The sequence below is a fragment of the Cajanus cajan genome, chromosome 1, assembly GCF_000230855.2.
Source record: "Cajanus cajan strain Asha chromosome 1, NIPB_CcT2T_4, whole genome shotgun sequence".
Taxonomy (NCBI): domain Eukaryota; kingdom Viridiplantae; phylum Streptophyta; class Magnoliopsida; order Fabales; family Fabaceae; genus Cajanus; species Cajanus cajan.
Window position 1 is genome coordinate 84,309,368 of NC_138517.1, and position 12,100 is coordinate 84,321,467.

Genomic DNA, 12,100 nt, shown 5'->3' on the forward strand with positions numbered 1-12,100 from the left:
ATGGTGAGACCCCAGTATGACCAGATTGCTAGGGCCATGGAGATGATGGCCATGGCGATGCAGCAGCAGAGTGCTCATTTTGCTCATATGGAGGCAGGTAGAGCTGCGGCTGAGGCAGCTAGACCGGTGGTCTCTCAAGAGGGGAGAGATTTAGCAGAGTTCAGGGGATGTCAGCCTCCTCAGTTCAGAGGGGATTCAGATCCTGATGTGGCGGATCAGTGGTTGAGGGATATGGAAAAGATCTTTAGTGTTTTAGGATCTTCTGATGAGAGAAAGTTGGCTTATGCAATTTACATGCTGGGGGGCGAGGCTGAGTACTGGTGGAGAGGCACCAGGCAGATGTTAGAGAGCAGGGGTGTGCCTGTTGACTGGGATTACTTCAGGAGGGTCTTTTTGGAGAAATATTTCCCGGATAGCGTTAGATACGCTAAGGAGGCAGAGTTCATGAGATTACATCAGGGGAGCTTGTCTGTTTCTGAGTATGCTATGAGGTTTGAGCATCTAGCTCGTTTCTACTCTCAAGCCATATCTGAGGCTTGGAGATGTAGAAAGTTTGAAGAGGGATTGAGGCACGAGCTGAAGAGGGTTATAGTCCCCATGTCCATAGTGGAGTTTCCTGCCTTGGTTGAGAAGGCAAAGACTGTTGAGAGTTTGGAGGGTGGTGGTAGTAGCGGTAAGGTTGCTAGAGTTCAAGAGGGATCATCTGGGTCCAGGAGGGGAGGCCAGCAGAGGGGACCCTATGACAGACCTGTACAGTCTCAAAGAGGAGCTGTTAGTAGGGGACCTCGACCTGCTACTCCTCAGGGCGGAGCACAGTCAGTGCGGTGCTACCGATGTGGAGGAGCACATATGGTTAGAGATTGTTCCCTTCCGGGGAATGTTTGCTTCAGATGTGGTAGGCCAGGCCACATCTCTAGAGATTGTCAGACACCGCCGACTTCATCTGGGAGTGCCCCGAGGCCACCCAGACCTACAGCTGCGGGGAGAGTGTTTGCATTGTCAGGTGCAGAGGCTTCTACTTCATCAGACTTAGTGAAGGGAAAGGGGAAGGCAGCAGGTGAGGATGTTTTATTTTTATTCGATTCTGGAGCCACGCATTCTTTTATTTCTGTTGATTGTGTGAAGAGATTGGGTTTGTCAGTATCTTCCTTGCATGTTGATTTGTTTGTGTCTACTCCGGCTTCAGTTTCTGTGGTGACGTCGGAGATGTGTGTGAGATGCCCGATAGAGGTGTCTGGTAGGAGGTTCCGAGTGAACCTGATTGTGTTGCCCATGGTGGTTATCTGCCCATCACATCCTTATAGATTGTGCTCGGAGAGAGTTGATGTTTCCTCAGTTGGAGGATGAGGTGTTGGTATTAGCGGGTCAGGCTGAGCAGTTGATGAGGGATGGAGCTGAGTGCTTCATGTTGTTTGCAACTTTGAGTATTGAGACAGAGAGAGCTATCGCTGGGATCGAGATTGTCAGTGAATTTCCTGAGTTGTTTCCAGATGATGTGCCAGGATTGCCACCCAGGCGTGATGTTGAGTTTAGCATTGATCTGGTACCAGGTGCAGGACCGGTATCAGTGGCTCCTTATAGGATGGCTCCAGCTGAGTTGGTAGAGCTGAAGACACAGATTGAGGATTTGTTGGAGAAACAGATGGTGAGGCCCAGTGTTTCTCCTTGGGGTGCTCCGGTACTGTTAGTGAAGAAGAAAGATGGTGGGGCCCGTTTGTGTGTTGATTATCGGCAGCTGAATAAATTAACGATAAAGAATAAATATCCCCTTCTGAGGATTGATGATTTGATGGATCAGCTGAGGGGAGCTTCAGTGTTTTCAAAGATTGATTTGAGATCCGGATATCACCAGATTAGGGTGAAGGAGAGTGACATACCGAAGACTGCCTTTAGGACTAGGTATGGTCACTATGAGTATGTGGTGATGCCTTTTGGTGTCACTAATGCTCCAGCAGTGTTCATGGATTACATGAACAGGATCTTTAGACCGTTCTTGGACAGATTTGTGGTGGTCTTCATTGATGATATTTTGGTGTATTCTAGATCATTGGAGGATCACCGTGAGCATTTGAAGTCAGTTTTGGAGGTGTTAAGAGAGAGACAGTTGTATGCCAAACTGCCCAAGTGTCAGTTTTGGTTGTCCGAGGTGAGATTTTTGGGGCATGTGATATCGGCAGAGGGGATTGCAGTAGATCCAGCCAAGGTGGAGGCTGTGATTCAGTGGGAGCGTCCGATGACTGCTACAGAGATTAGGAGTTTTCTTGGGTTGGCGGGTTACTATCGGAGGTTCATTGAGGGTTTTTCTCGAATAGTAATGCCTTTGACTCAACTGACTCGAAAAGATCAACCTTTTGTTTGGACGGACGCTTGTGAGCAGAGTTTTCAGGAGCTAAAGAGACGGTTAACCACTTCTCCAGTTTTGGTGTTACCTAACACTGGTGAGCATTTTGATGTGTTCTGTGATGCTTCTCACCAGGGGTTAGGTTGTGTGTTGATGCAGGGAGGGAGAGTAGTAGCATATGTTTCGAGGCAACTGAAGACCCATTAGAGAAATTATCCTACTCATGATTTGGAGCTTGCAGCTGTGGTATTTGCCTTGAAGTCGTGGAGGCACTATCTGTATGGTGCGAGATTTAGTGTATACAGTGATCACAAGAGTTTGAAATATCTGTTTGATCAGAAAGAGTTGAATATGAGGCAGAGGAGGTGGATGGAATTTCTAAAGGACTTCGATTTCCAGTTGATGTATCATTCTGGAAAGGCGAATGTGGTAGCTGATGCATTGAGTAGGAAATCCATTCACATGTCGGCTATGATGATTAGGGAGTTGGAGTTGATTGAGCAGTTTCGAGATTTGAGACTAGAGGTGGAGGTTGTACAGGATCACATTAGCTGTGGTATGATCACCATAACTAATGAGTTCTTGAAGCAGGTGGGAACTACACAGTTACAGGACCCAGAGTTGTTAAGGACTTTGGGATTACTTGGTACTGAGAGGGCAGCTGGTTTTGAGCTTGGTACTGATGGGATTCTGAGATTCAGAGGTCGGATTTGTCTGCCTTGTGATTCAGAGTTGAGGAGAGCTGTTCTAGAGGAGGGACACATGAGTCGTCTTAGCATACATCCTGGTATGACTAAGATGTATCAAGACATCAAGAAAAGTTTTTGGTGGCCTGGTATGAAGAAGGAGATAGCAGAGTTTGTAGCCGCTTGTTTGACTTGTCAGAAGGCGAAGATTGAGCATCAGAGGCCCGGAGGGGTTTTACAGTTGATGGAGATTCTTGAGTGGAAGTGGGATAGTGTCACTATGGACTTTGTGGTTGGATTGCCTAGGACAACTAGGAACAGTGACTCTATCTGGGTGATTGTTGATAGGTTGACAAAGTGTGCTCACTTTCTTCATGTAAACAAGAGGTGGTCCTTGGAGAGGCTTGCACAGTTATATATCCGAGAGATAGTACGGCTGCATGGAGTGCCTTCCAGTATTATTTCTGACAGAGATCCAAGGTTTACTTCAAGGTTTTGGCAGACTCTACATCAGGCGTTGGGAACGAGATTGAGGTTGAGTTCCGCCTATCATCCACAGACAGATGGTCAGTCGGAATGGACAATTCAGTCACTAGAGGATCTTTTGAGAGCTTGTGTGTTGGACCATCTGGGTAGCTGGGAGGAGGTGTTGCCATTGGTAGAGTTTACCTATAATAATAGTTATCATGCGAGTATTGGCATGGAACCTTTTGAGGCTCTATATGGTAGGAGGTGTAGGACTCCATTATGTTGGTATCAGGAGGGTGAGTCAGTAGTGGTTGGTCCAGAGTTAGTTCTTCAGACTACTGAGATGGTGAGACAGATTCAGGAGAGGTTGAGAGCTACTCAGAATCGACAAAAGTCTTATGCTGATAAGAGGAGGAGACCTCTAGAGTTTGAGGAGGGAGAGCATGTGTTTCTCAGGGTGACACCTACTACTGGAGTGGGAAGGGTTGTAAGGGCCAAGAAACTCACACCGAAGTTCATTGGTCCTTATCAGATCCTTCGTCGTGTAGGTCCGGTAGCATATCAGTTGGCGTTACCTCCGATTCTGTCCAACCTGCATGATGTGTTTCACGTTTCACGGTTGAGAAAGTACATCAGAGACCCGAGTCATGTGATAGAGATGGATGAGGTGCAAGTTAGAGAAAACTTGACTTACGAGAAGAGACCGGTAGCTGTAATTGATCACAAGTTGAAAGAGCTTCGAGGCAAGTCCATTAGCTTAGTGAAGATTCTTTGGGATGCAGCTACTAGTGAGGCAACCTGGGAAGAAGAGAGTCGGTTCAAGGAACAGTATCCATTCCTCTTTTCAGGTAAGCCTATTTTCGGGGACGAAAATTCTTATTTGTTGGGGAGTATTGTAACATTGTAAAAAAAAAAAAAAAAAAAAAGGCTGATTCAGTAGCCCAGAACGGGCCGTTCCCAAACTGGAACGGGCCGTTCCACACTACTGAATTGAACTACTGTTGAGATTTCCGTTGAAGTACTTTTGTTATAATTGTAAATCAGTTTAATTCTATCAACGGTCCCAAACACAGCAAGTATACCGGCCGTTCAAGTAGTAAAAATATCGTATCCACAGGGATTAGAAGGTAAAATAAGCATTTATTGACTATTCGTGACTAAAGAATAATTCCAATTTATAGTTTGTCATGTAAATGTGAGATGAAGAGCATGACTATTGGAATGTTAAAACTATAAAAAGATTAGTTTTAGAATGGGAAAGAGTAGAAATGGGATAATGGTATTGTGAGGCTGTGGGGGTCAGATTTCACCGAACGTAACACTAATGTATCCTTAATCTCTTGTTAAATTCATTGCTTAGTCAACCCAATAGTTTACTCAAACCTAATCCCTTAGAGAAAGAGCCTAGGTGCGGATATTGAATATCAATCCCTTGAGTACCCAATACCTACACCCGCATTACGGGCTAGGGTTTAAGACTACTAATGGGTCAAGCTCTATCCCTAGATACAATCTCCACTAGGCATATGTTCCAGAACTAATTTCAAAGGTATTTCCCAATACTCAATGGAACCTTAAATCATGCAAAGGGTGATCAATCCAAAGCAAGCATTAAGCAAAGAAACAAACACAACAATGAATGAAACAACAAATATATATATCATTGAAAACGTAAGGATTACAATAGAGTATGTTGGCTACATCTAACCCTACAAAATGGGTGAAACCACTCAACAAAGAGGGCAAATACAAAATAGAGATGAAAGGAGGATGAAGAACCGAAGGAAAGACCCACACACGAATGGCTCCAAGCTCCGGGAATCCCTTCCACAGCTCCCAAAACGCGCCCAATGTGTGAATGGAGAGAAAGATCCCCGAAAATGGCTTCAAATACGAGCCTGGGAGATCAGATTAGGGTTCCGCGCCCGGCGCACAATTCTTCGCGCCCGGCGCAAGTTCTTCCAGAGAAGTCAAGCACTCTCTGTCTCAACACAAGCCCGGCGCAATTCCTTTTGCGCCCGGCTTAATTCTTTTTGCGCCCGGCTTAATTCCTTTTGCGCCCGGCTTAATATAACTGGCAGAGATGAAATACTCTGTTTTTGTCACGCCCAGCGCAGGTTATATTGAGCCCGGCGCAGAACCTCTTCTCTGCTCCTTAGCTTCTTAGGTTTCCAATCCTAAGAGTCTTCAACTTTCCACTCTTCCTCAATACCTGCACAAAAAATGAGGTGGATTAAGGTATTGTTAGATGAATTTGGGTTAGTTATATCTGCACACAAAATGAACCAAAAAGAGAACAATTATATTGCAATGGTTCAAAGGATGAGTGGAATTTGTTTAATAAGTCTCATCCAAAAAGAGGTAAAATTGAGACTTAACAACTCCCCCAAACTTAGAACCTTGCTTGTCCTCAAGCAAAAGGTAATTAATCTAGCAGATAACAAGCAATGCAAGTGAGTCAATTTCTACATCCTAGTTTACTTGTATCTTCTTTTCGCAAGCATGAACCTCAGATGAATTTCCAATCACAATTATTGCAATAGAACATGACAAGGTGCAAACAAAGGTTTCAAAATAGATCAAAGAGCTGAGAAGAGTAATGACTATCTGTGTATGCATCCTCACTAGGAAAATGTTTCTCTCTATGCACACTAGTGTATCAGGGTGAGTGTTTCTCTCTAGTCTACTACTCACGCCACATAATTCAACTTTGCTCTTCGTTTCCAAATGAAACCAGTGGTAAAACAAATGCAGACACTTATCACAAGGTCTTTATTAGGGCAATCTGGGTCAAGCAGGGTCAAGCGGTAGCAGTTTTATGGTTTTTCAAGGATTGAAGGTGCTATAGCTTAAGAGAGCAAATAAGATTTTACAGTGATGTCCCTCTCCATACCCCATTACACATTTTTGGCACATGCCCTTTACCGGATCCAGCCATTAGCCTTTTTGTTTTTGTTTTGCTTTTTGTTTTTTTTGTTTTTTTTTTTTTTTTAATTTAGTAATGGCTGACCACATACTTTCTTCTTCCCAAATTTCCTCATTCTTCAACTCCCCCAAACTTATTTGATGTCATCATTTTTGCTCTCTTAACCAAGACAAAGGTTATGGTTAATTTTTCTTGGTTTTGGACAAGTGGAAGGTATGGTGTTTAGGCTTAGGAAGGTATGGGTCAAATGGAAAGTGGATATGGCTTTTTGGCTTAGATGGTTAACAAAATATGGAAATGTGAATGCCTTGATCATATAAGTGCATAACATAAGCAAACCACCAGGGAAACTCAAGCAAAGTCTATCATGCAACCTAAGTGTAGTTCACTCATAGGTATTTAGGCTCACACCTCACCCGGCTATGCATGCACAACTATCAAACTCAACTCAGTTCTATGATCAACATTGAAACCCGTATGCAACTAGTTATGAACTAAAGATCTAATGTGACTTGAAAATGTCTAGGGTACATGCACCATAACATCAAGCAAACTACAATCCAGAATTGACCACAAGCAACGCAAGTATCAACAAGATTAAAAACCATGCTAAGGCAGACTATTCACAAAAGAACCAACAAAGTAATCGTCAAAAAGACTATATATAAAAACAGTTAAATACTGAAAATAAAAGACAGAAGAATAAATTGCAATAGACAAAGGTAAACTAAGGTAGGCTCCATCTGCTTCCATCTATGGGGTCTGGTCATCATCATCTCCAAGAGCTGCTCCACCATCATCAACTCCATCAACCTCAGCAGCTCCACTCCCCCAAACTTAGGAGCCTGGTCCCCAGGCCAACCAGTATACGCCTGAAAGTCCTGGTAACCAGAAGTGATTGCAGAGTGTACTCATGAAAGAACATGGTGAGCACAAAAATTATACACAGTGATGACCAAGCAAATATAGCAAAAATGGAGAATATCCTTAGACCAAAATTAAGCACAACATGCATGCACACGGAAATGAACTATAACAATGCAACATAAAGCACACAAACATACAACATACAACAGAACATAAAGAAACATGATTGAAAACAGATAAATATGGGCTGTCAGGAATGTGGTGCGCCGGGCTTAACACAGATGCGCCGGGCTTAATATCAGTAAAAATCAACGAGGTTTCAAAATCTGATATCGCGCCGGGCGTGCGTTAAACGCGCCCGGCGTGGTGGTTCCAGAGACCAAAAATTGAGTATTAGGCCGGGCGCAAAAGAGTCACGCCCGACGCGTAGTCACTTTAAAAGGTCAATTTGTCCAGGTTTTAAATTAGGATCAGGCCTTATTTCCACCTAGACACAGAATTGCCTCATTCCTCACATTCCAAACAAAATGTACCCTATATTTACCCATTCAAACATGATTCTAACAACTAACACATAACACAAACAACATATACCACAAAACATATAACACAAAACACAACACATAATACAAAACAACACTTATAACACAGAACAACATGCAACAAAAATCTAAAACACAGTTCAGATCTCTGGGTTGCCTCCCAGGAAGCGCTTGTTTACTGTCCCGAGCCTGAGAATGACTAACTTGAAGTGCTCTACTCTCCTTCTCCTCCTGTTGCTCTTGTTCCTCCTTGCTTTGTGCTCAATCTGAGGATTGCTCAGCAACTGCTCAGAGGAATTGGTCAATCTAGTTCACGGTTCCTTGCATACAAGAGAAAGCAGAGGACTAGAGCGCACAGGTTAGCTTCAACAATTCATTACCAACACACAAATAAAAATAACAATAAAAACAAAGAATAAGTCACAAATAGCTACAAATACTAAATTGCCATTCTAATCCCCGGCAACGGCGCCAAAAACTTGTTGAGATTTCCGTTGAAGTACTTTTGTTATAATTGTAAATCAGTTTAATTCTATCAACGGTCCCAAACACGGCAAGTATACCGGACGTTCAAGTAGTAAAAATATCGTATCCACAGGGATTAGAAGGTAAAATAAGCATTTATTGACTATTCGTGACTAAAGAATAATTCCAATTTATAGTTTGTCATGTAAATGTGAGATGAAGAGCATGACTATTGGAATGTTAAAACTATAAAAAGATTAGTTTTAGAATGGGAAAGAGTAGAAATGGGATAATGGTATTGTGAGGCTGTGGGGGTCAGATTTCACCGAACGTAACACTAATGTATCCTTAATCTCTTGTTAAATTCATTGCTTAGTCAACCCAATAGTTTACTCAAACCTAATCCCTTAGAGAAAGAGCCTAGGTGCGGATATTGAATATCAATCCCTTGAGTACCCAATACCTACACCCGCATTACGGGCTAGGGTTTAAGACTACTAATGGGTCAAGCTCTATCCCTAGATACAATCTCCACTAGGCATATGTTCCAGAACTAATTTCAAAGGTATTTCCCAATACTCAATGGAACCTTAAATCATGCAAAGGGTGATCAATCCAAAACAAGCATTAAGCAAAGAAACAAACACAACAATGAATGAAACAACAAATATATATATCATTGAAAACGTAAGGATTACAATAGAGTATGTTGGCTACATCTAACCCCACAAAATGGGTGAAACCACTCAACAAAGAGGGCAAATACAAAATAGAGATGAAAGGAGGATGAAGAACCGAAGGAAAGACCCACACACGAATGGCTCCAAGCTCCGGGAATCCCTTCCACAGCTCCCAAAACGCGCCCAATGTGTGAATGGAGAGAAAGATCCCCGAAAATGGCTTCAAATACGAGCCTGGGAGATCAGATTAGGGTTCCGCGCCCGGCGCACAATTCTTCGCGCCCGGCGCAAGTTCTTCCAGAGAAGTCAAGCACTCTCTGTCTCAACACAAGCCCGGCGCAATTCCTTTTGCGCCCGGCTTAATTCTTTTTGCGCCCGGCTTAATTCCTTTTGCGCCCGGCTTAATATAACTGGCAGAGATGAAATACTCTGTTTTTGTCACGCCCAGCGCAGGTTATATTGAGCCCGGCGCAGAACCTCTTCTCTGCTCCTTAGCTTCTTAGGTTTCCAATCCTAAGAGTCTTCAACTTTCCACTCTTCCTCAATACCTGCACAAAAAATGAGGTGGATTAAGGTATTGTTAGATGAATTTGGGTTAGTTATATCTGCACACAAAATGAACCAAAAAGAGAACAATTATATTGCAATGGTTCAAAGGATGAGTGGAATTTGTTTAATAAGTCTCATCCAAAAAGAGGTAAAATTGAGACTTAACAACTACATATTGTAGTTGAGAACGGGCCGTTCCGGCAAGGAGAACGGGCCGTTCTAGGAAGGAGAACGGGCCGTTCCGGAGGGAGAATGGGCCGTTCCGGAGGGAGAACGGGTTGTTCCTGAGGGAGAACGGGCCGTTCCGGATGAGTCCCGGAACGGGCCGTTCTGTTTTCAGAACGGGCCGTTCTGGGCGTGGATTTTGTGCGTGATCTGGGAGTTCAGAACGGGCCGTTCCGGTATCCGTACGGGCCGTTCTAACCACTCCGGATTGCCTATAAATAGGGGTGAGGGGGGGCCGTGAGGAGTTCTGGTTCTAGAGAGAAGTTTTAGAGAGAAGGTCTCTGGGTCAGTGAGCTCCTTTCTCTCCCAAATTTCTCTGTTTAACTCCTTTTCTTCTCTAGATCAATAACTCCTTCTGTCTTTTCTTGAAATTCAGATTAGAAAGCTTGTTTTGGGAGGATTGAAGTTTCGAGTTGAGCCTCGAGGGGAAATTCTACTTTTGTTCAGTCTTTGGCTATCTGAGCCAATCTTCAGGTAAGGGAAGCTAGATTGTTTGCATGTGGCTGAATTTGTTAGTTTGGATGAGAGTTTTGAACTCTCTGAATAGTTTTAGGCCGGGCGCAGGTTGAGCGTGTCAGGCGTGGAAGAGCTTAGAGCTCTTGGGTTGGTGTTAGGCCAGGCGCGAGTTGACGGCACTGTGCTTGAATATATTTATGAATGAATTGATGCTTATGCATGTTTAAAGTTGAAGTTTTAGATCATGTATGTATGATATATGATGTATGGTGAGGTGTGATTCATATGTATGCTTTGTGATGATATATACGAATGTTTGAATATGATACGTTCATATGGTATGTATTGATCATAATGGTAGGTAGACCATTTATGATGTATGATGCATTATTGCATGTGATGTCTTATGACATGTGTATGGTTGTTGATCATGATGGTGGGCAGACCATTATGATGTATGATGCATGATTGCATGTGATGCCTATGGCATGAGTCTAGCCTAGGACTTGAGGAGAGGAAAAATATTTCGAACTGGAAGAGCTCACATAGAGTCTCTTGAGAGTGGTGCTTGGATAGGCCACTGATATATGAGAGTGGTGCTCTGGGAGGCCACTGGATTTGGGAGAGTGGTGCTCAGATAGGCCACTGGGTTGGGTGAGTCTCCTCTAAGTCCTTAGCTAGTGTTGGAGCGGGGTATGAGGTCGAGGGTTATTCCCTTAACCAAGTACTCGGGAAGGTGCGTGGATCCTTGCGGATAGTCGGTGGGCGAACTCCACAATTGACTTGGTTAATGCATGCCAAGGTCGTGGTAAGCCCGTACCCAGCTGTGCTATACCTGACGGTGGATCTGGACTTCCAAGTGTGTAAGTGACATCATCCGAGTAAACCCGAGTGAGGATTATATATCCTGTTCAGCTGTGACCGAGCGGGCGCATTGGGCGTGAAAACGGTTGGGGTGGTTTCGGTAGGATGGAATGTCACTTGTACAGCTCTATTGTTATGGAGATCTCCTAGGTGTATGCGTGACGACGCATTAGATGATTGATATGTATGCATATCTGTCATGAGTTGCATTCATTGCATGATTATTAATATGATGAAGTGTGGTGTTTGACTTCATGTTTGATGAATGAATGATTGATTGAGATGAAAGGTTCCTTAGGGACAGGATTTGGGATGCATGTGTAATATAGATTTTTATTCTGTACTTGTATTATTGATCTTTGAATTCTAGCTTACCCTTTTGTTTTCCATGTGGTGGAACTGCGATGATCATACTTGGTATGGGAGCAGGTCAGGGATAGCTTGGGAGTAGAAATGATCGTTGTGAGACGAGGAGCTGAGTCTCGTGTTTTGAGTTACCATTCTGGGTAACATTTTTTTGTCAGTGCTTGACCGGCACTAAGGAATATTTTGGGATGACTGTACATATATGGTGCTATATTTTATATACAGAAACTTAATTATTTCGATCTTTATATTTATGCCTGTATGTATGTGTTATCCAGTTTAATATTCTCTTAGTTAACTAGTTGTAGTGCGATTCCACTAACTGTAGAGACCGTGGCGAGTCGTTACAACTATTAAGCCAATAAATCGTAAATAAGTGTTTTTTTTTATCTATTCAATTGTTGAGGATTTTAAAATATAAATAAAAGAAGACCGCAAAAGGCCAAAAAAAAAAAAACATAAAATGAAGTTAAAGACATGTTGCCACCACTCCTATGCAAGTAAACATTAATGTGCATCAAACAACCATGAAATTCATCCATCAAGTAAACAAGTGAAGCTTTCTATCAATTAAAGCCTACAAGCACAGGATAAAAGCTTAAGAGTTTACCATTTTTTTTATAGAAATATAATTTCTCATTTAAAATTTTTGATTCAAATAGTAT

General features: G+C 42.9%; 1 protein-coding gene across 1 annotated transcript; it reads left to right on the forward strand.

The window, feature by feature from the left end:
- LOC145955916 (uncharacterized) lies at nt 1-4,095 on the forward strand. Its single transcript, XM_083071395.1, has 5 exons — nt 1-491; nt 549-673; nt 1,437-1,543; nt 2,933-3,301; nt 3,952-4,095. The coding sequence occupies exons 1-5, from the start codon at nt 1-3 to the stop codon at nt 4,093-4,095; spliced, it is 1,236 nt and encodes a 411-aa protein (XP_082927521.1).
- The last annotated feature ends 8,005 nt before the right edge of the window (nt 4,096-12,100 follow it).